Source organism: Primulina eburnea, unplaced genomic scaffold (assembly GCF_022965805.1).
Source record: "Primulina eburnea isolate SZY01 unplaced genomic scaffold, ASM2296580v1 ctg567_ERROPOS1600000+, whole genome shotgun sequence".
NCBI classification, from domain to species: domain Eukaryota; kingdom Viridiplantae; phylum Streptophyta; class Magnoliopsida; order Lamiales; family Gesneriaceae; genus Primulina; species Primulina eburnea.
This window is the reverse complement of record NW_027331355.1, coordinates 145,683-169,756: the sequence shown is the minus strand read 5'-3', so window position 1 is coordinate 169,756 and position 24,074 is coordinate 145,683. Positions and strand designations below refer to the sequence as shown.

The 24,074-nt window shown below is 37.3% G+C and overlaps 1 protein-coding gene across 4 annotated transcripts in view; it reads right to left on the bottom strand.

The window, feature by feature from the left end:
- The window catches only part of LOC140821447 (uncharacterized), a 41,762-nt gene extending 18,100 nt beyond the window's left edge, over positions 1-23,662 (bottom strand). Inside the window, exons 1-4 of one of the 4 annotated variants that reach the window (XR_012115742.1) lie at positions 23,368-23,662; positions 23,189-23,287; positions 2,237-2,377; positions 1,906-2,018 (exon numbers count right to left, since the gene is read on the bottom strand). Coding sequence is in view for 2 of the 4 variants with exons in the window: in XM_073181950.1 (XP_073038051.1) it covers positions 1,980-2,018; positions 2,237-2,377; positions 23,189-23,287; positions 23,368-23,586 (498 nt within the window). In the remaining 2 variants the exon portion in view is untranslated. Of the gene's footprint in view, positions 1-1,731; positions 2,019-2,236; positions 2,378-23,188; positions 23,288-23,367 lie in introns of those variants that run through there. The other 3 variants (XR_012115743.1, XM_073181950.1, XM_073181951.1) reach the window with 3 other exon arrangements.
- Between the last annotated feature and the right edge of the window lie 412 nt (positions 23,663-24,074).

Sequence of the window (24,074 nt, the reverse complement as noted above, 5' to 3'; positions counted from 1 at the left end):
AATTTATTCTCTCAATGGGAACAAACGATCCAGTTCTTGTGTGACCCTCAATGGTTCAGAGATACAGCTAGCCTTGGGTTCACATCTCTTTGTGATTCATGACACAATCATTTATTCGGGTTTACCCTAGTTAGCCTCATTCTTTTCATCAACACCTTATCAAGAATGTCAGAACTCATTTCTGATTGCACCCATCGGATCATGGTAAGAGAGTCTAGTAGCATCACCCCATGATCTCCTAGGTATCACTGATAGTGCCTACAAGAACCAGTCGATTATGATTAACGTACAGTACGGTCCCTTCATCTCATATATGCCAATCGAATCTGCAACCATTGGTTCATCGAGGGTTTCATATTAATTCGATAACTATGTGATAACTATAATAGTGGCATCGTGTATACTATTGGAGAACTCCTTCTCCAACGTACATCTCATACTATGGCAAGAGATTCCATGCACTATTATTTCATCAGATCACACAGGATATCCACACCTGTAGGTGAACGGTGAATCCACGACTACAATTCACTGGCTTCTTTATGTGTCGCAACTGTACCCAACCTCGCCACCTGATGACTCTCATGGAGACGGTAAACGAGTCAAAGCACAGCCCTAGCATATAGAGCCTCAGTTTTGTCCCGGATCGTAAGGACTAATGGTGTACAATCATAACCACGGACTTATCCTCTCGATGAATGATAACCACTTGGAAAGTCCGAGGGAGGGTTGTTCGGTATAATCATCATATGACTACTCATCTGCATGTTTGGACATCTCTATGCCCTTATCCAGAAACGCAGTACACAACATCACAGATGCTATTCTCGAGCTCCAGCGACCTTTATGCATGTTTTAAGCGACTGAATCGACTGGGAACGAATTTAGAATATACAGTGTTTACAAATGAGTTTCAACATCGAATTACGATTCATTTGTATTATAGCATAATCAAGAAATTTATCTATGCTGATTGCATGGGTATACAGATAAAGATGTTAACGTAACCACTAAAAGTTAAATTATATTAAAATAAAGATTGTTTATTAAAACTGAGTCAATTAAATCCCTCACCAACAATTAGCTTGCAGGACATCTACTCTAACAGGGCTATCTCCGCTTAAAAACTGGAAGTTTGGAGCCCAACGTTTAATACGCAAAGGTGTAATTCTAAACGCCCTATGAATGTTTTTGAACACACGACGCCCGAAAACAAAATTTTTAAACGTCTGCTGCATCTTGGGTGCGAGAATACGATGACCCAACAGCTATTTTAGTTGAAGATGTATTCCACATGAAGCCTGGGATTGCAGACTAGTAATGTTGTATTTGTAAGAAAACAAAACAATCGTTCAAGTATTTGTGCTCTTATTTTTTAGAGTTCTACCCTACACAGTGTATACTATTTTCAAACGGACTCTCACCAAAAACACGAGATTTATGGACAAGATCTCTAAATTCGTAATTCAAATCAGTAAATATTTTGCGATTCAAATTCTAAGAATCCACCACCGTCTGTTGTATAGGGACTCCGTTTTTAGGATTGTGAAAGAATAATTTCTCACGCCCTTTTTCAAGCACAGAAAAAGGGTGGGTTCGAAATTACGAATTCAATTGTTACCTCCTCCAATTTGTGCTAAAATGAATAAAGAAACAGAAACTACATAAACCAGCACACAGTTATTTTAAAATTTTGAATAATCACACCCCTTATCATTTTTTCATAACCGATTAATGATATAACTTAATCTTGCATAATTTGCATCTGACACTAAATCCTTGATTTTGTTCGGTGAACCAACAAAACCTTTAACTTCAAATTTGTTTCTACAAAACCAAATTTTTTTTCACCACGCATTGGGAATAAAAGTGTCAAATATGCCAACCAAGATGAAACGAGAGACGAAATGTCATTATTATTAAAAAACAAACAACACAAAAAGAGAGAGATAGTGGGTAAAGTCCAAATGGATTTGATCTCACTCACTCCGGTTGGGCTTGCCGGAGATAAAACTCACCTGCACAAAATGAGATTGCGATTAGAATTAAATACAATTATTAAAAAAAAAAGATTGTTTGCCTATCTTTTCCTGATTAAAAATATATATTTACATTAATTTATGACTATCTCAAGAATAAATATCAGTCTATTGTTGTGGTTAAAAGAAAATAATAAAAATCAAAATGAGGAATTAACAGTAATAAATATAAAGAAGTAAATTATTTATTTAATTACCGTATCACCTTTAGCTGGAATCCAGTCATTAGTAGCAGGGTTTCCCCTGCATGAGTCATGGTGTTCAGCAACAGAAGAATTTGGTGTGAGGCTGAAACATTTCCCTTTGGTGTCGTCCGCTTTTATGAATCCTGTTCCCGTCTGGTTATAGTTCAAATACAAAAAAACAGATATTAAAACTAAGCTAATGATTATCATTCTCTCTTACTTCGCCTATATTTTAATCAGATTGCATGGTAGAAAGGGAAAGCCAACAAATATCTCGATTAGTTTCATAAACTTATTTGTGTTGTATTATCTTTTATTTGCTCGGAATATCATGTATCTGTTGGTACTTTGTTTATTTTGTACTTCTTCCATTTCATATATTTTCATATAAATTAAAAAAAAATTATTGGAAAAGTACCTTTTGTACTTACTTAATGAATATTTTAATAGGATAAAAAAAATTAGTTGATACTGGCTAATGTATTTAATAAAAATGGTAGATTGGTAAAAAAACAGAGAAAAAGATATTAGGTATAAAAATTAAACTATATTTAGAACACATAAAAAATATTGCCTTGCCAGGATATGTTGGTAGTATGATTTAACCAAACCCTTTTTTTAAATAGATAGATATTTCTCACTAAAAAAGGGAAAGCCAATAAATGTGTCATGATATTTATAAATTGAAAATAAAAATATTATTGGTTTCTAAAATATAATTTATTCCTTGAAATAAAATTGTTCTTATTTATAAGATTGTGTGAAATATTTAATTAATGATTTTGCTTTTTCTATATATGTGATAATTATGATAAGAATTTTATGATATGGCATTATTATTTAAAAAAAGTTTATTTCTAATAAAAATCTTTTTTCCATATCTTGTTAAATTCTTTTTGGAGATAAACCCTAGGAGAAAAGGAGGCTATAAATAAGAAAAACAAGCTAAGGAAAAAGGCTTGAACTTTTGATTTTGGCTTTTCGGGCTTTTGACTTTTGACTTTCTACTTTTCGGCTGGTGGATTTGCTTTTTGGTGGTTGCGTACTTTTGCACTTTTGCACGCCGTGAACTTCAGAGAAAAATAATTCACAAGGACGTTGTTGTTTTGAAGAGTGCTATTTCACGTGTTGTCGTGATTGTTGGAGACATTTGCAGACAACACGCGTGAAAAATGTTGGCTGAAGATCGTGTTTTTATTACTTTAGTTTTCGACACCGTGTTTTGCTTTCTTAATTATGCTTATTCTGATTATTTGTTTTAGAAAACAATTTGTTTTCTTAACGTGTTGAGAAAATTACTTTTCGTTAAAACCACTAATTTTGGTTTTTGTAAACTCAAGTTGTTTTATAATGATTATTTTGGCCTAAGGCACCGCGGAATTATATATACTTGTGCACAATTTATTTTGAGTTATGTTGGTTTAAGTTATTTATTTGTGTGTTATATTATTCTGTTGTATGTTGTCAGTAAGTGTCACAATCTGGGACAATATTTAAATCTGATACACACAAATTTTTATTGTTTATGTTAAACAGAATATTCACCCCCCCCCCCACCCCCCCAGCAAGTGGTATCAATGTAGTATCTTGATATACTAAGTGCTGTCAAGTTATTTTGTTTAACAGTTCGCTCAATCAATGGACGCGTCACATGAAAAAACATCACTTCATCCACCTGTTTTGGATGGATCCAACTACAATCTATGGAAAGTCAAGATCAAAATATACATTAAATCCATAGATGAAAGAGCGTGGCAACATGTTCTCAGCGGTTGGAGTCCACTGAAAAGAATAGATGGAGATGGCGATAGCCTGATAAGTCCTGAAAACGAATGGAAAGCTGAGGAATTACAAGCTTCGAATCACATTTCAAAGGCTTTAAACGCTATTTTCACCTCAGTCGACCTAAATATGTTCAGCTTGATTACAAACTGTGTATCGACTAAGGATGCATGGGAAATCCTTCAGTAACATTGAGAAGGATCTGAAAGTGTGCGAAGAACGAAGTTGAGAATGCTGACGTCCAAATTTGAGAATCTGATGATGGAAGAAACAAAAACAATCACTGCCCGAACGATTTAATATTAAAATTTGTTCAATTGATGAAGCAAAAGACATAACTCTAATTGCATTAGAACATCTGATAAGCTCACTCCGCACCTTCGAGATGAACATGGATATGCAGAAGAAGGATAAGGGTAGGACGATCGCTTTCCAGGTATCAAGCGAATCCTATAATGATCTTCTTCAACTGTCAAATGAAGTTAATGAGTCGGATCTTTGTGAGTACTCTTATCTCCTATATCACGAAGAAGTTTGTATATTATTTGAAGAGGATTCGAGACAAAAAGAAGAGTGGGCAGCCATCGAAATTCCCCAGCAACACTGCTCTTGAAAACCATAGAAGTTTCCTGCCCAAGGAAAGTTTTTTGGCAAAGGAATGAAGACAAGAGCTAGCTTAATCCGAAAAGATTTGACTCTGTGCAATGCAGAGAATGTAATGGCTTGGACATTATGCCAACAATGTGCGAACAGATCCCGCAAGAATAAAAAGACATTATCTTTTCCTAAGTGATGAGGAATCTGATGAGAAGGATGAATCCAATAAAGAAGATAACCACACCTACATGACTACAATTCTGGAAGAAAAACGTTGGTTACAAGTAAATCCACTAGGTATTGCCTCGGGTGTTGCAACACCTGGCTGGAACACCTGTTCAAAATCACTACGTCTTAATTCAGTAACTTCAAAAATTTTAAAAGCAGAAGAAGATTTGGAAGCTGATGATGAAGAAATCACTATACAGAGTGTACAAAAAACTATATGATGAGTTATATGCTGACAGGATTAAGAGAAACAAGTTGAAGACAACTCTCACAAAGGAGAATAGAGGGTTGAAGTCTGTAATTGCCAAACTCAAACTGATCTTAAGCAAAAAATATTTTGAATTGTGCAAAACCAAATATGAGCTTAAAAAGGTGACTGAAACTCTTGCCAAGTTCAACTCAAGTACATCTAAGCTTGATTCCATGTTGATGAAAGGAAGAGACGATAAGATGGATTAGGCTTCACAGACAATGTCTTTGAAGTTGGAGAATCATCATCTAAACCAATTGTTTTTGTGAAATAAAAAGTTGATACGTCTAAACAGCCACAAGCTACATCTACGATTAAGATATCTCCACCAAAAACACAACTTGCTGCTCAAAAGCCGAAGCCAAATAAACGCAAGTATGTTTGTCATTACTGTTTTAAACCCGGTCATATCAAACCCTACAATTTTAAGATTAGAGAACACTGCATGAACAACAGAGTAAATCGGATGTTTCCTAGTGTTGCCACACCTCCCGCAACACCTCCAACTATAGACTCACTTACGGAAAATTTGGATACCAAAGGTAAAAATTAATTGTAATGTTATGTATACTTTGTTAAAAACTAACACTGCAAGTCACTGATACCTTTATAGTGGAAGATCACGTCCCATTACATGTTCATGAGAACATCTCACAAACTACGTTGAACAAAAAAGCGGTATAGTAACCTATGGAAGGGGAGCAAAAGAAAGGATTGTTCGAACAGGAACACTGAATGTTGAAGGACTGCCGAAGCTCCACAATATATATGCAACATGTCGAGGGACTAAAATAAATTTTTTTAAGCATTAGCCAATTGTGTGATTATAATTTACAAGTTAATTTTGATAAACATACTTGTGAAGTTTTTTATGATACTTGTAAGGTCTAGGAAATTCGAACTACGTAACCTCACTGCATGCAATCTAGGGTTTTACTAAAATATGTGTTTAATTATTTTAAATCTTTAAATGCATGATTATTGCATGGATATGTGTTTTGTTTCATGGTTCAATAAGATTTCATACATTAGGACTTTTAGTAGTACTTTGCGCTCGAACAAGGAATGGAGACCAGTGACAATTAAGGAAAAATATTTTTATTAAATAATTATTTATAATTATATGTTGTAAATAAGTGAGATTTTCAAAAATGGGCCTAGGTAGAGCATTTTTACTTGTTGGGTCATATTTTAAACCGGTACGTAAATTTTAGCAAGTCGGAGGACTTTTTGAAGTTTCGGTCAATATTTTTAAAAACATACCTAAACGAAATATTTTTCGAGAGTTTTTTTTTAACTTAATGGGCTTATTTTAAAATATTTTGGGCCTAGAATCCTACTTATCCTCGTTAAATTTAATTAGGGCCCATTTTGCATATATTTTATTTATTAACCCTACCCTCCCAAACCCTAACCCTACCTCCATCATTCGGCCGCCCCTCCTTCAACCTCCAGCAGTTATTCTAGAAAATAATTGCAGAAACTTCTTTGAATTTTCCCCTAGATTTTCAAATAAATCCTTCCCCGTCTCTCCAGTGAAAGTTCTACGCGTTGGTATCAAGGTTTTTGAGCGTAATAACGCAAAGGCACGCCTATATCTCGTTTCTTTACATCATTCACATCATTATATGTTGTTTGTATGTTTTTGAGTTAGAAACATTCAATCTATCAGGTGGCGTAAGTTGGGTGCTATTTTTGTCATAAGATATCCACGTTCTTTGCATGTAACTCACGGTTTTGTTGTTCTTGTGTAAGAGGCTGCCGATTTGAGGTGCTAAGGGGCGGTACATGTTGAGAGTTAGGGTTTCAAGGTGTTCGGGTCTCGGGTTGGCCACATTTTGGTGAGGGCCAATCGCGTTCTTGGTTGAGTGTTTCAGATAGGGATAGATCGTGAGTTACAAGTGAGTTGGCGGTGCAAGGGATGTTCCAAGCCTTGGACCAGACCCTGGTGGGTTTGAGTCATGGCCTGAGATAGCTCGAACCCCGCTATTCATGTTCGAAGGTCCGGTCGAAGGAACTAAGTCGAAGGTTGGTGCAACTTGGGTGATTTCGGGGAATAGCGGGTGCAACCGCATGGGGCTATGGGCGTGGTTTGGTCGGTCCAGGACGGGTCCATGGCTTGGTCTCTGTCCAAAGGTGGTCTAGTTTCGGGTTGGTCTAGTATAGAGTGTGCTATGTTCGGATAGTGCAAGGCTCGACCCTAGGGTTTTGTAGGATTGCAAAGTGTCGTTTCTATCCAGCAGCCGCTAGGTATTTTCCGAGGGTCTTAATTTGTTTGATATATGTTGTTTCGGGCTAATTCGGGTTAAAACCGGGACCCCGGTCCAAGTTTTAAAACGAATCGTATAAGTTATATATCGTGTAAGGTCTACGAAATTCGAACTACGTAATCAGACTGCTTGCAATCTAGGCTTTTATTTCAAATATGTGTTTAATGATTTTTATGCATTTAATGCATGATTAGGTGTTTCTTTCATTGGTTTTTTAAAGTTTCATGCATTAGGGTTTTAAGTTGCATTTGCGCTCGAACGAGGAACGAGAGCGGGGATATTCAGGAAAAATATTTTTATTAAATAATTATTTTTAATTATTTAATTTGCGCTCGAACGAGGAACGAGAGCGGGGATATTCAGGAAAAATATTTTTATTAAATAATTATTTTTAATTATTTAATTTATGGTGTATTTATGTATGATTTTTTTAAATGTGCCTTGGTTTAGTATTTTTACATGCCGGGTTATATTTTTTAATCGATACACAAATTTTAATGATTCAGATGACTTTTTGAGGATTACGGCAAAATTTTCAAAAACGTCCCAAAACGAAATATTTTTCAAGAATGTTATTGGGCTTAACAGGTTTGTTTTATTGCATAATGGGCCTAAAACCCTTTTAAACTCATTTATTTTAATTAAGGCCCATTATACACTAATATTTTGTTTATAAAACCAATCAACCCTAACCCTAAACCTAATCTAAAGCACACGACCGCCCTCCCCATTCAGCAGCCTCCATTTCGAAAGTTCTTAACCCGGCATGTTTTGGACACGTACATGTTGATATGATGAGACATGTTTTGGACACGCTATTTTTTGACGCGATATGTTTAAGTTTAAGCTTTTAAAATTATGAAATGTATATATATTACAGTACTTTTCACTGTTACATGTTATGTATATGTACTTGTTATAATGATTCAGGTGTGTTGAGTCTTTAGACTCACTAGTTGTGAATAATTCAGGTGAGCATATTGATGAGGAGACTGGAGGCACTGAAGAGTGAGAAGGCGAAGCTGGATGTGCACACGCTAACCCGAGGAACATATTTTTTCCGCACATTATGTTTATGAGATAGGAGTAAACATGAATAATTTTATACACTTTCGTTGTTTATGATGTTGAGTTGACAAGATTTTGCATTCTTCTTATTTGAACCATTTTAAAACGACATTCTATGATTTGAAATATTTTCGACTGCGGTATTTTTCCAATAGTGGAATCATTTTATTTTAAAATGTGTTATTTAAAATTGTTATTGCATACATGCGTTTAAACGTAATTTGCAAAAATTAGTTTACAAAAAAAAATTTCTTGCAGTATTTTATGTAGAAGACGTTTCAGTTGGTATCGAATCAAGGATCCTGTATAGGGTTGTGTCATCCCCAGCTTCAGCAACTCAGTCTTCAAGCCTCAAGTCTGTAAGTTTGCATGTTTTAAATGTTTTGAATGGTTTAATGCTATCACCTACACGTTTACATGATAAATGTTTCTCAATGATTTGCAGTAAATGTTTAGTTGTTTTCATGATTTAAGAATTAAATGTTTTGAAAATTAGATTAAATTACATGATGGGTTACGTTTAGAATTTGGGCTATATTCAGATACTATATGCCTCTCAGATGCGCCCCCAGCACTGACAGACAGGATGATACTTCTGGAGAAGGTAGAAGCCCTCCACCACAACCACCACCGCCAGGAGACGTAGCTACCAAAGTCCATGAGGGTATTGCTAGACTGATGGAGCAGGCGCAGCAGGCTCCGAAGAGCCAGACACACATATATGAGCAGTTCAGAAGGCTCAACCCGAAGGAGTTCGGGGGTACTACTGATCCATTCCTAACAGAGGGTTTGATCCGGTCTCTAGAGGTGCGCCACGTAGATGCTGAGGGACGATGCATCCCTTTGGTGGGAAGGAGTGCCGCACGGGGTGAACTTGGCTACCCTCACATGGGATCAATTCAAGGACATTCTACAACAAATACTTTCCAGTAGAGGTCAGAGGACGCCTGACGAGAGAGTTTATGAGTCTCCAACAGGGGGACTTGTCTGTGGCAGAGTTTATCAGGAAGTTTGACAAGGGCCGTCACTTTGTGCCCCTTGTTACTTTGGATGCCGCTCAGAAGCTGAGGCATTTCATGGATGGCCTCAGACCCACTTTGCGCCAGGATGTTATGCTGATGAGACCGGCGAGTAATGATGAGGCCATTGCTTGTGCCTTTCAGGAGAAACAAGCCCTGAGAGATATTTACGCCGAGATGCAGCGGAAGAAGCATCAGGATAAGTCTATCTCGCAGCCACATAAGAGACAGCTCACCGAACCACCTAGGCATCAGGGGCAGCAGAAGCCCTAGGGTCAGTTCAAGAAGCCCAGACAGTAGAGGCCATGTAGGCACCAGGGGCTCCTAAGTTGGAGGAAAGGCATCCATGCAAGCAGTGCAACCATTTCAACTTCGGAAAATGTTTGTGGGGGACCTTCAAATGATTGATACGCAAGGAAGAGGGCCACAAGGAAGTTGATTTCACTAGAACAAGGGCCTCGCTACTGACAGGGCCTATGTGATGCACGCAGAGGAGGCGGATGTGGAGGCGGAGGTGGAACCGAACTCTACACTGATCACCGATAACCTTTATGTTTCAAAATTTTTATTTACCGCCTCGATTGCATGAATTATTATGTTGGTTGTGGGAATTATTTTTGGGATTAAGAACATAGAATAAATTAGGTTGCATGTTCTAATAGGTGGATTTAAGGGTTGAATTGATTTAATTAACAGCTTTGAGGATCAAAATGTAATGACAAATATTACAGGTACCTAATCGTACCCAACTGTTTCGCATTTTTCGAAATCTTTGGGATCAAATTAATAACTTTCGAAAATTTTAAGGCCTAAATTGACTAAATCGAAATTTTATATGCAATTTTCGAATAGTTGAAGGACTAAATTGTTTGAAATTCGAACTTTATGGGTCAATTTGTAATTTCCAAAAATTCTTGTGGTAAACTTCGAAATTTTTGGTGGAACATTAGAAATAAATCAGTGATTTTTCAAGAATTTTGGAATTAATACCGATAGAAAATTTTTTAAGGTCCAACACGATCAGATTTGATGGTATGTTTTGCTGCAGGAAGAATATGTATTTTAGGTGTAGCCACGTATGCATTGCTAGATTCTGGAGCTACACATTCATTTATATCCGAGTCTTTTGTCAAGCGACTAGGAATCATACCAGAGGCTTTGGATTTGGGATTCATAGTTTCGATTACTTCTGGAGATCAGATGTTTACCTCGCAGATGGTGAAGAGATTGGAGCTTCAGTTATAGAAAAATACGGTGCAGGCAGATTTGATTGTGCTACCGTTGCCGGAGTTCGACATTATTTTGGGTATGGACTGGCTTTCTTCACACGGAGCTGCCATAGATTTTTTATATAGGTCAGTATCTATCCGACCGCCCAGTGGGAAGCCATTTATTTTTGAGACAGCCAGGCACCAGCAAATGCCGCACATCATTTCTTGCATATTTGCGAGGAAGCTCATGAGGAGAGGCTGTCAGGCATTTTTGGCGAGTATTGTGACAGTGACTGAGCCAATAAGCTAGTGGCTAGAGGATGTCAAGGTCAGGGATTTTCCCAGCATTTTCCTGGACGATGTTTCAGGCATTCCAAACTTCTATCGAGCTGATGCCAGGTACAATTTCGATCGCTAAGGTCCCCTATCGTCTAGCACATGTAGAAATGAAAGAGCTGAAGGATCAGATACAGGACTTTCTGGACAAGGGATTCATTCGCCCGAGCTTTTCTTCATGGGTTGCACCAGTACTTTTTGTTAAGAATAAGGACGACAACATGCGTACTTGCATTGATTACCGGTAGCTGAACCGGGTCCAATTAAGAATAAGTATCCTCTGCCTAGGATTGAAGATCTATTTGATCAGTTTCAGGGAGCATCAATGTTTTCGAAGATAGATCACCGATCTGGATACCACCAGCTAAAGGTGCGAGAGTCTGACATCCATAAGACGGCTTTAGGACGTGTTATAGGCACTATGAGTTTATGGTTATGCCCTTCGTATTGACAAACGCGCCAGCGATCTTCACGGATCTCCTAAATTGCGTGTTTTAGCCTTATTTGGATCAGTTCGTCATAGTTTTCATAGACGACATCCTGATCTATTCGAAGAGCAGAGAAGAGCACAGTCAGCATCTGAGGACCATACTACAGACTTTACAGGACAAACTGATGTATGCCAAGTTCAGTAAATGTGAGTTCTTGCTAGACATCGTGGAATTCTTAGGCCACATCATATCCTGAGATGGAGTGGAGGTTGATTCCAGTAAGGTCGAGGAATTCCAAGATTGCCCAGCGCCAAAGAATGTGACAGAGATCCGCAATTACTTGGGTTTGGCTGGGTACTACATGAAGTTTATTCGGGGATTTTCTTCTATTGTGGTGCCTATGACCGTCTTGACGAAGAAGAATGCCAAATTCATTTGGGGATCTGAGTGCCAGGAGAGTTTCAACAGCCTGAAGTAGGCATTGACTTCAACGCCAGTTCTAGCTATGCCATCAAGTCAAGGGGAGTTTGTGCTTTATACAGATGCTTCGAAGCTTTGTTTGGGCGCGGTTCTGATGCAACATGACAGAGTTATAACCTACGCATCCAGACAGCTGAAGGTCCATGAGAAGAATTATTCGACTCATGACCTCGAGCTTGCAGTAGTGGTATTCACCATGAAGAGATGGATGCATTATCTGTATGGGGAGAAGTGCAGGATATTCACCGACCACAAGAGTCTTAAATACATCTTCACGCAGAAAGAAATGAACATGAGACAACGGATGTGGCTAGAGCTAGTGAAGGATTATGACTACGACATTAGCTACCATCCGCGTAAGGCTAATGGGGTTGCGGATGTCATGAGCAGGAAGAATGCGGTAATCACTCAGTTGTCGTTACAGAGACCGCTGCAGGCAGAAATTCAGAGGTTTGAGTTTGCGGTTTATGCCAGGGGCGATGCCCCTAGTCTTTCTACCCCATCAATGTAGTCGACACTGAGGGACATGATTCGATCAGGGGCAGACTTCTGACGAGCAGTTACAGAAGTGGAGACAAAGGGACGAGTCTAAGAGCCTGAGGTTGTATACAGTTGAAGACGTCATAATCAGATATAGTGACCGACGATGGTTTCCTATCAGTGATTCCCTGTGAGCAGATATCATGAGTGAGGCCCACATAACCCCGTACTCCATTCATCCAGGAAGTAAAAAGATGTATAAGGATCTACATACTCTTTATTGTTGGCCGGACATGAAGCGGAACATTCTGCATTTCGTCTCTGAGTGTTTGACATGTCAAAATATTAAGGCCGAGCATCAGAGACCTGCAGGGAAGCTGAGACCACTCCCTATTCTCGAGTGGAAATGAGAGAATATTACCATGGACTTTTTGACAAGACTACCGAGAACAGCTGGAGGATATAATGCCATTTGGGTGATAGTTGATCTGCTCATTAAGTCAGCACACTTTCTACCGATCAAGAAGACTTTCACCATGACTCAGTATGCAGAGCTGTATATCAAGGAGATAGTCAGAATGCATTGGATTCCAGTGTCCATCATGTCAGACAGGGATCCGAGCTTCACTTATGTGTTCTGGAAGAGTCTGAATCCGGCATTGGTTACTAAGCTATTATTCAGTACTGCCCTCCATCCACAGACCAATGGACAGTCAGAGAGGGTGATTAAGATTTGGGAGGACCTACTCAGAGCGTGCATGATGGACTTCCAGGGTAGCTAGGAGCCGAAATTACCTCTCGTCCAGTTCACGTACAACAACAGCTACCAGTCATTTATAGGTATGGCTCCATACGAGGCATTTTACGATAGGAACTGTAGGTCGCCAATTTAATAGGATTAGGTAGGAGAAATAGTAGAGTTAGGACCAAACATTATTAGTCAGACTACAGAGTTAGTGATCAAGATCTGGGACAGGATGAAGACCGCTCAGAGCCAACTTAAGATTTATGCAGATCAACGACGCAAGGATCTAAAGTTTGCAGTGGGCGATCATGTTTTCGTGAAAGTCGCACCGATTAAGGGTGTGATAATTTAGGAAAGAAGGGCAAACTCAGTCCTAGATTCATAGGACCATTCGAGATTCTCGAGAGATTTGGGAAACTAGCTTACAAAGTTGCGTTACTGCCGAATCTGGTGGGAGTTCATAACGTGTTCCACGTCTCGATGCTGCGAAAGTATATGTCGAACCCTTCGCATGTGCTAAATTATGAGCCACTTCATCTGACGCCGAACCTGTCTTTCGAGGAAAGACCCACTCAGATTTTAGATAGGCAGGAGAGGAGACTCCATAACCAGGTAATCCACATGGTTAAGGTCAAGTGCTAAATTATTCCGAGGAGCAGGCTACTTGGGAGACTGAGATTGAGATTAGGATTCGCTACCCAGAGTTATTCGGTACGTTTTAAATTTCGACGAAAAAATTCTTTATAAGGAGGGAGGAATTGTATGGGGTAGGAAATTTGAACTACATAACATCAGTGAATGCAATTTAGGGTTTTACTAAAATATGTGTTTAATTATTTAAAGCTCTAAATGCATGATTATTACATGGATATGTGTTTCGATTCATGTTTTTATTAAAATTTCATGCATTAGGGCTTTTAATAGTACTTCGCGCTCGAACGAGGAACGAAGACCAGGGACAGTTAAGGAATTTTTTTTTTTATAAAGTAATTATTTTTAATTATATGTTATAAATAAATGAGATTTTCAAAAATGAGCCTAAGTGGAGTATTTTTATACGCCGAGTCATATTTTAAACCGGTACGCAAATTTTAGCAAGTCAGATGACTTTTTGAAAGTTTGGACAATTTTTTTTTAAAAACGTGCCAAAACGAAATATTTTTCGGGGGTGTTTTTGGATTTTATGGGCCTATTTTAAAATATTTTGGGCACAGATTCCTATATATCCTCATTAAATTTAATTAGGGTCCATTATAGATCTATTTTATGTATTAACCCTACCTCCCAAACCCTAACCCTACCTCCATCATTCGGCTTCCCCTTCTTTCAATCTCCAGCAGTTATTTTCGAAAAGAATTGCAGCAGCTCCTTCGAATTTTCCCATAGCTTTTCAAATAAATTCTTTTTGGGGAATAGCATGTGTAACTGTGTGCATGGGGCTATGGGCGTGGTTTGGTCGGTCCAGGAGAGGGTCCACGGCCTGGTCTCAGTCCTAGGGTGGTCTAGTTCGGGGCTGGTCCAGTATAGAGTGGGCTAAGTCCGGATAGTGCAAGGCTCGGCTATAGGGTTTTGTAGGATTGCAAAGTGTCATTTCTGTCTAGCAGCCACTTGGTCATTTTTTAGGGTCTTAATTTGTCTGCTATATGTTGTTTAGGGACTGGTAGGGTGTGATTTAGTAGTGGTTAAAATTGAGAAAGTTTGGTTAAGTTTCGGATTTATTCGAGTTAAAATGGGGACCCCGGTCCAAGTTTTAAAACGAATCGTGTAAGTTACGAATCGGGCTCGAGGTTACATCTAGAAATGATTATAAATATGTTTTGAGGTGTTTTAAGGAGTTTACTTGGCGTCGAATTGAAATTTTGAGGTTCAAGGGTAAATTGGTCAATTAGGGTTTCCGAGGGCAAAATGGTCATTGTTGGAATATTTCATGTTCGCAATCTTATTTTGATGTTAACAAAACTTGTTTATTTGTTTCTAATGAGTTTACACAAGTGCGTAGAAACTGATTAGGACTCGAACTGATCAGTTATCGAGCCAAAACCCAAACTGAAAGTGTCAACTGATTGATCGAACTGAATCAGTACAACAGAAGTATCAAGAGCAGTTCAACTGATTGTCCAGTTGATAGGTGGTTCAGCAGAAGACCTTCAGAAGCCTGGCCAGCTGATGAAGTGTTCAACTGATGAAGAGCCAAACTGACCAGTTCAACTGAATCTGTGAAATCTGTTCAGCTGACGAGTCAACTGATTTTACCTCACCAGATCAATTGACCAGTTAAGAACATCATTTATGAACGAACCAATTTGCAGATACGACAAGCTTAATCCAGATGTCCACAAAGGTATAAAAGCAACTATACTATCAATAGTACAATAATGGACGTTGTAGCAAAGATTAAAGACAAAATGTTCCAGAATGGCTGTCGGAAAAGTCGAGACAAATTTCAAGGAACGCATTCAAGCTGCAACGATCACATGTTATGATTCTTGATGTACGGTCGCATTACTGCTATAAATACAGACCAAGACAGTCAACAAAGATAGAGGTGGAAAAACAAGAGAGAAAAGAAAGAGCACGCTTATTGCATATCAGCTTGCAAAGAAGCAATCGACGCATTCGAGGGAACACTCCAAAGTTATATCAACTTAGTGTAGAAGTTTATTTCCCTCAGTGTGTGAGAACACATTCCGGGTTGTTTTCAGATATCAGTTTACACACACACACACACACCACCACTAAAATACCGTCTTGCACAAAGACGTAAAACTTGTGAATGTAGTTTTTGACACACAGACGTTAAACAAGTGTTGGCTGGAAGGTGATGCCTTCAGTCTAGACTAGGAGTTCAATGAAACAGTAGATAAGTCCTAAGCTGGGTCGGTTTGTACAAAGTTTTGTGTAAATCAAAATCTTCTACTTGATCTTATCTGAGGTGGTAGAAGGTGTGACGTAAGAGCAGTTGAAGTCTTCGAACATCCATAAAAATATCTTATGTATTAACTGCTTAAGTGTGTTTGAAACTAACTTGATCAGTTCAGCTGATATCAGTTCCTTTCTGTCCATAACTGAACTAATAGAAGCCGAACCGATTCCCCGTATCTCAGACGATCAATTTACACAAGTCAATAGTTTCTAAAATCTTTCATTTTTTTTAAAGAAGGATTAATTCGAGTGTTTTCCGCTTGGTTTAAAACCAAACTCGATATAATTTATCGACGTATACATTTTTAGAACACGAGCTATTGCAGCTCATTGAGAATATTGTCTTTGAAGCACCCTCGCAGGTGCCCGAACCAAGCCATCAGCATTTTGCACCCATGTCGAGTTAGTGATCTTGGCAACGCCCTGATCACTAAATTACATGTTTTAAATGTATATGTTACCACGAATATGAATTTTTTTGGAAATATGAAAAATACTTTGCATGTCTGATTTTAAGGAAATTTACGTATATGCATGATTTTTATAAGCAATGAATATGATGATATGTTTTGAAGGATGAAAGCTGGTTGTGACTAATACAAATACGAATATGTAAGGCCATGGCTCAATATATAGGTAAAACTGTCGTTGATGTCCTCGCCGCCGAGTACCACAGTTATACGTAGATGGATCCATCGATTAGAGCTGATACGAATGTCACAACTAATGATATGAATTCAAATAAAGAAAATGAACACGCGTATATTGATATAATGAGACATGTTTTGTACACGCTATGCTTTGACGAGATATGTTTAAGTTAATGTTCTCAAGATCATGAAATGTAAATTAATTATAGTGCTTTTCACTGTTGCATGTAATGTATATGCACTTGTTATAACAATTTAGGAGTGTTGAGTCTTTAGACTCACTAAGTGTGAATGATGAAGGTGAGCATATTGATGAGGAGATCGGAGGCCGAAGACTGAGTAGGAGGAGCTGGATGTGCGTACACTAACCCCGGGACCATACTTTTTCCGCACATTATGTTTATGAGTTAGGAGTAAACATTGATATTTTTTTAAACTCTCTTTTTATGATGTATAGTTGAAAGGATTTTGCATGCTTCTTATTTGAACCATTTTAAAATGATAGTCTAGGGTGGGATGATTTGACATATTTCGACTTCAATATTTTTTTACCAATAATGGAATATTTTTATTTTAAAATGTGTGATTTACAGTTGTTATTGAATGCATTTGTTTAAACGTAATTTTCGAAAATTAGTTTACAAAAAAAAATATTCTAGCAGTATTTTAAGTAGTAGACGTTTCAATACTAATGTGTGCGTGATGACACACACAAGATCTTTAGATAATTGCTATCAATTAGGAGAAAAACTGACATGCAAACATGCAAAGATGTCAAAAGGAAAATTGTCGAGGATGACGTGGACGATCTCCTGGAAATTTCCAGCTCACTCGAAAATCTAGGTGTTAGCACAGATGTTGCAACACCGAGAACAACACGTGACTCTGAAGTGATTGTACCCGAGGATGAACAGCAGAGTGATGATGATTCAATCGAAGATGGAAAGAATATTCAAAATAAATAATGTTCAGAAGAACCATCCATCATCTCAAATAATATGAAATGTGGATGAAGAAATACAAACCCGGAAGAAAGAAAATGTCGACTACCGCAAGATGGTCGTGATACTATGCATGAGTTCCATGTACTCCCAAGTTAGGCATTCATGTTTTATATCTCACTTTGAATCCAAAAATGTTGATGATGCATTAAAAGATGAGGTTTGGACAAATGTGATGTATGATGAGCTTGAACAGTTTATTCGAAATGATGTGTGGTATTTAGTTCCACTTCCTGAAAATGGTGACATAATTGGTACAAAATAGATTTTTAAAAATAAAACTGATGAGTCATGAAACAACATTCGGAAAAAAGCAAGGTTGGTTGCTTAAGGGTACACATAGGTAGAGGGGATTGTCTTTGATGAGACATTTTCTCATGTTGTCCGTATTCAGTCAGTCCGAATATTGCTAGCTATTTCATGCTATATGAAGGTCAAACTCTACCAAATGGATGTCAAAAGTACTTTTTCAAATGACATTTTGTGTGAAGAAGTATATATCAGATAACTTAATTGATTCAAAGATCCACACCACTTGGATCATGTTTACATGTTGAAAAATATTCTCTATGACTTGAAGCAAGCACCACGAGCATGGTATGGTAGACTGACCGAGTATTTACTCGAAATTGGCTTCAAACAAGGTGAAGTAAACAAAAATCTTTTTATTCAAAAGCCTAAGGTGAAATACTTATCTACCAAGTTTATGTGGATGACATCATTTTCGGTGCATCTTCTCAAAAACATGTTGATAATTTTATTGAATGTGTGTCCTCTACCTTTAAAATGAACATGTTTGGCGAGTTAAGTTTCTTTCTTGGATTGCAAATTAAACAAATGCATGATGATATTTTTATGTGCCAAAGTAAATATGCCAAGAATCTGATTAAAAAATTTGCAAACAAAAATAATAAACACATCAAAACACAAATAGGCTCGAGTGAGAATTGTGCAAGGATGATCTTGCCGAAAATGTTGACAACACCTTATGTAGCAACATCATAGGAAGCCTCTTGTATTTGACTGCTAGTCAACCTGAATCATTACCAATCAAATCATAAAATTTCACATATAAAAGCCTATTGGGCTGGAGATTTAATAAAAAGAGTACAACGGGAGGATGTTTCTATTTTGGCAATAACTGGTATAGTAGGAAGCAAAACTGTGTGTCACTTTCACCTGCTGAATCCGAATATGTGGCATCTGAAAGTTGTTGCTCCCAACTTTTATGGATGAATCAAATGGTAGAAGATTACGGACTTAGGAGTGTGACCCTACCTATGTAATGTGATTATTCTAGAGCAATTGACATTTCAAAAACTCCAGTAGAACATTCTCGAACTAATACATTGACATTCGACATCATTTTATTCAAGATTTAATAAAAAAATTGATCTGCATTTAATTTTTTGGTACAAATAACCAATTGGCAGACATATTCACAAAAACATTAGATTTTCAGAGATTCTCCAACCTTAAAAAATCTCTCAGCATGTGTGCATCCAGATCTTTATGGATGTTGTCGTAGATGTTATTACATCTTAGACAACACCTAATATGCATTTACATTTTTAGGAATTAGGCATTCTGAATTTACATTCATACTGTTATATGTTGCGTTTCATTGAGTTACATAATCTTCTGATGCGCTGAAAATTCCGTAATTTTATTTGAATCAACATACTTGGACATTATATACTTTGACCAAGTCACAAAGTAGTAGAGGGATGTTTGTGTACTACATGATCTTGTCCCATATGAAAAGTGACTTCTGAAGATTGAAAAAAAAGAAAAAAAAAATTTGTGTCAAAAGAAAAGAATGGAAAAAGCCACCTAAAAGATTCCAATTAAGACTGTACTTTTAGTGTGAGAGCTATCTTCTATGAATTAAATACAGAAATAAAAATAGAGGAAAATGGAAAAAACTACCTAGAGGAGTCATGAGAAAACCGTTCTTCTATTGCGGGGGCTATATTCAGATAGTTTACAAGCCTCTAAGTGTGCAAGAAAATCCATTTTTTTAGGATTTGGACGTGTTGTCAGAATATGTTATCAAAATCAGTAAAAACACTTCATTTGTAAACATATCACATACTTGTTTCATGTTTGTATTTATGTTACATTATATTGTTAGGCATAATTAGATTATGCATATACATAGTATTGTGTATATTGTTGAGTCGGAAGGATATGTGTATTTAAAAGAGAAAATTCGACGAAAAACTTGATTTTATTAGAAATCGAAATTTTTGCAAAACTCTCGGCCAAAGAGCAGCCTGCTCTTCTTGATTTTGTCTGCAACATCCTTGAATATATCTCAATTTCTTTTCGCCTCTGATTTTATCCATGGCAGGACAAGGGTATGGTCCTCAAGATATCCGAAGAGAGATGGAATACAATGAGGATGTTGCTCCTGTTTCCAAAATACCTACTGAAACATCTACTGCTTTGAATTTTGAAATTGTTCCTGTTGAGGAGGCGCCAATCCCTCTGGAGACAATTGCCTCAGGCGAGCCGGGGAATGAAATTGGCATGGATAATCTCCCTGATTTTGCTGCTGTGAACCAGGTTTTTCCACCGCCACCACTAGTTAGACGATCAAAAAGACATGCGGGATACAACCTTGATCTCACTCCTTAAAAAAGATTTTGCCACAAGATGATTCTTCTTCAAGACCTTCACTGGCTGATCCCAAGAACACCTCTAGTGATGATTCAGATGAATCTGATAATGAGTTAGTGGCTCGTAAAAAGCCCACACCCCCTGCTGTAAGCAGCTCCTCCGAGGACACTCTCTCAATTTCTGTTGATGAAGCTGCACACTCTGACCCAAAGGAACCAACTCCTTCTGACAAGAAAGAGATCTCCTTGGCTCAGGTGATAGCAAACTTGAAGAAAACAAGGCACTCTGCCTCTGGTTCTGGTCATCAAGATTATATGAAGAACCAAATTCTGGAATGCTGTGAGAATTTGAAGACCACCACCCTACACTCTCCACTGACTCTTCCTCCAAGAGCTCTGATGAAATTTTTGAGGAAGGTACTAAAACCTCCACTGATAGCATTGATGTTGCCCCAGATGTTGCCCTGGGTGTTGAGGACATTCCAGACGACATTGAATGGTAGGATTATGATCTGAGCAAAGCCTTCTCGACGAAGTTCTACAACGAATAATCCTTAGCACACTGTGGTCTGTGTATGCCAACAGAGACTTTATTGAAGAGAATAATGTAAACATGGAATCGTTTTCAAGACAAAATTTGGTGAGCTTCCTCAAATCTCGGGGCTTTTTCTCTAGTGTGTCTGAAGTACTACCGTTCTGTCGAAATCATGTGCTAGAATTATATACCAACCTCTCATTGGGACTGGGTGATGAGACGTCAAAAATATTTGGACATGTGTTTATTCATTATAGGGTGTATCATTTTAACCCTAATGTCATCAACTCTTATTACAACACCCCTATATTGATGATGGCCCTCAACCTGACATTCATGATGTCACTTCAGTGTTGACGGGAGGGTTGATTCAGCAGTTTGCATCCAGGATGCCTCTCTGTCGCAAACCTAACCTCTCTGTACTCTATTCTTCACAAAGTTTTCATCTGCAACTGGACACCCTCTACCAATTCAATGGTGGTGAAAAGCTCTCAAGCTTTGACACTATTTTCAATAGGGACTCGCACGCTCAATGTTGGACGACTGGCATTTAAGAATATACTCTAGTTTGCTGAAGGAGGATTTGAAGTCATCTAAGCTGTCATTTCCTTCACTCATTTATGGCATCCTTGAATCTCAAGGATTCATCCGTTGCATTGGTGAGCAATCATCAGATATCAGCAAGTTTCTGAAAATTGTCCCTGCCTTGCTCAACGGAAACAGAAAGATAGACCTTCCATGGTCTGAGTCTTGCACTGCTTCTGATGTCACTGATATGCCACAAAGCTCTCAGAACACAGCTGCTCCCACAAGATGTCATACTCTCCACCGCTGCAATTCAGGCTCAGCTATGGATCAAGCTCTGGCCAAAATAATTCAAGCCAATGCTGATTTTCTCTATTATGATAATCTACTTGTTGACTACTGGCTGACTATGGAAGAGGTTATCCATTCTGAACAAAAATGCGGAGAAGCTGGAGTTGCACAAACAGCTAAAGCTGGCCCATCGGGAACAAGAGAAAGCGATGAAGGAGATGAAGCTGACACTGATAGTTATCAGCGATTAATCATTTTGCTTTGTGATAATTTTGCTCTGTACCTGTGTTATTTTGTTTTGAATATAAGTTTTGATGCTCTACATTGATGATACGCAATGAATGTTTATTTCTCTCCTGTGTTGCCTCACGTGTTGCCAACACTGCTAGCAACACGTATGGTAACATGATCAAATGCTAACACGATCAAATTTAGGGGGATATATGCTCTCACATGCTGGGGGAGATGGATTTTCACATGCAGGGGAGATAAAATGGAATCAACATGGAAAATGGTGTTTGTGCTTATTTTGTCTAGAAGAGAAAAAATGTGGAGATTAAAATAAAAAAAATTCTTGGTTTTCAAGATATAATTTATTCCTTTTAAAATAATATTTTCCTTAAATATATTTTCTTTATTGATAATATTGTGTGAAATATTTAATTAAGAGTTTTCTCTTTCTAGATATGTGCTAATTATTATTAGAATTTTATGATATGATATTATTATTTAAAAAGAGTTTCATTTTAATAAAACTCTTTTTTTATATCTTGTAAGATTCTTTTCGGAGATAAACATTAAGAGAGAAGGAAGCTATAAATAAGATAAACAAGCTAAAGAAATTAAAAAGACCAGGACTTTTGATTTTGGCTTTTCAAACTTTTCGCTTTTGACTTTCGACTTTTCGGCTGGTGGATTTGCTTTTCGGTGGCTGAGTACTTTTGCACTTTTGCACACCGTGAACTTTCGAGAAAAATAATTCACAAAGACGTTGATGTTTTGAAAAGTGTTGTTTCACATGTTGCCGTGATTGTTGGAGACATTTGCAGACAATACACTTAGGAGTGTTGACTGAAGATCGTGTTTTTTTTACTCTAGCTTTCGGCACCATGCTTACTTTCTTAAATATGATTTATTTTGATAATTTTTTTAGAAAGCTATTTGTATTCTCAACGTGTTGAGAAAATTAGTTTTCTTTAAAATCACTAGTGTTGATTTTGTAAACTCAAATTATTGTCTAGTGATTATTATGTCGTGAGATACAGCGCAAGTATTTATACTTCTGTACAATTAATTCTAAGTTATTTTTGTTTAATTTATTTGTTTATATGTTAAATTATTATTCTATGTGTTGTCATTAAATGTCACAACATTTAAGACAACATTTAAATCTGATTTTCATATAATTTATATGTTAAACAGAATATTTCCTCTTACACAAATGATTGTAAAAGATCTAAATAATTCTAAGACTAAAAAAAGCAGTAGACTTGAAATTTGTAGAGATATTATAAATACATACAGTATGATGGTTCTTATCAACGCAATTGAGGTCTCTGTAATATTCAGTTTCCGTAAACTCCTCATCATCAGCTTTGTTATCACAGTAAACCGGCAATTTCTGCAAAATAATAAAAAAATAAATCTGCCAGGGCCTTGTTTACATTATCAAATTCTTGATAATAATAAAATATGAAATACCTGAGTGTCTTCCTCGAGAAGTTGAAATTGGAGAAGTTCAGGAATGGAGTCGTTGACGCTGGAGGAGAAAGAAGCGTCAGCATGGTTGGTGTCGTGTTCGCTCCGCTGAGGCTTTGTGGGGCGCTTCGGCGCCAGTCGGTCAAAGTAATCTCTGGTGGCAGCTTCCACTTGCGCCGCCGCCTCTCCGCTTAATCTAACTTCGCTACGGTTTGGCTTCATTTTACGACAAGAGGAGAGATTTCTCTGCTCGAGAAGATGAAGGAATGGTGACCCTTTATGGTTGAGGGTTCACGATATCTGTTTATTTATTTTTTCTTCAGTCTTATCCGAGCAATAATTATTTGAGGGACCTAGGACGGAATCATACATGTGGCCTAAATTTTTATATAATAATTTTATAAAATTTTGGATTAATTTACATTCATCCGAATAATTCATTTTAAAATAATAAAAAATTTGAGAGTTTTGTTAAAAGTAAAAATTTAAGATAAAAAGTTTAAATTTTAAACATATAAAATATATTAAACTAAACATTTTATAATTTTTTTTCTACTCAATTTTGTATTTTTTTTATAAATTGAGAGACTTATTTATAGAATTTTTTGAAAATAATTCAAAAATAAATACATCATTACATACATTAACGTACACTAATTTTCATTATTTACAACTCTTATTTTCATTATTCAATAATATCGACTTTATTT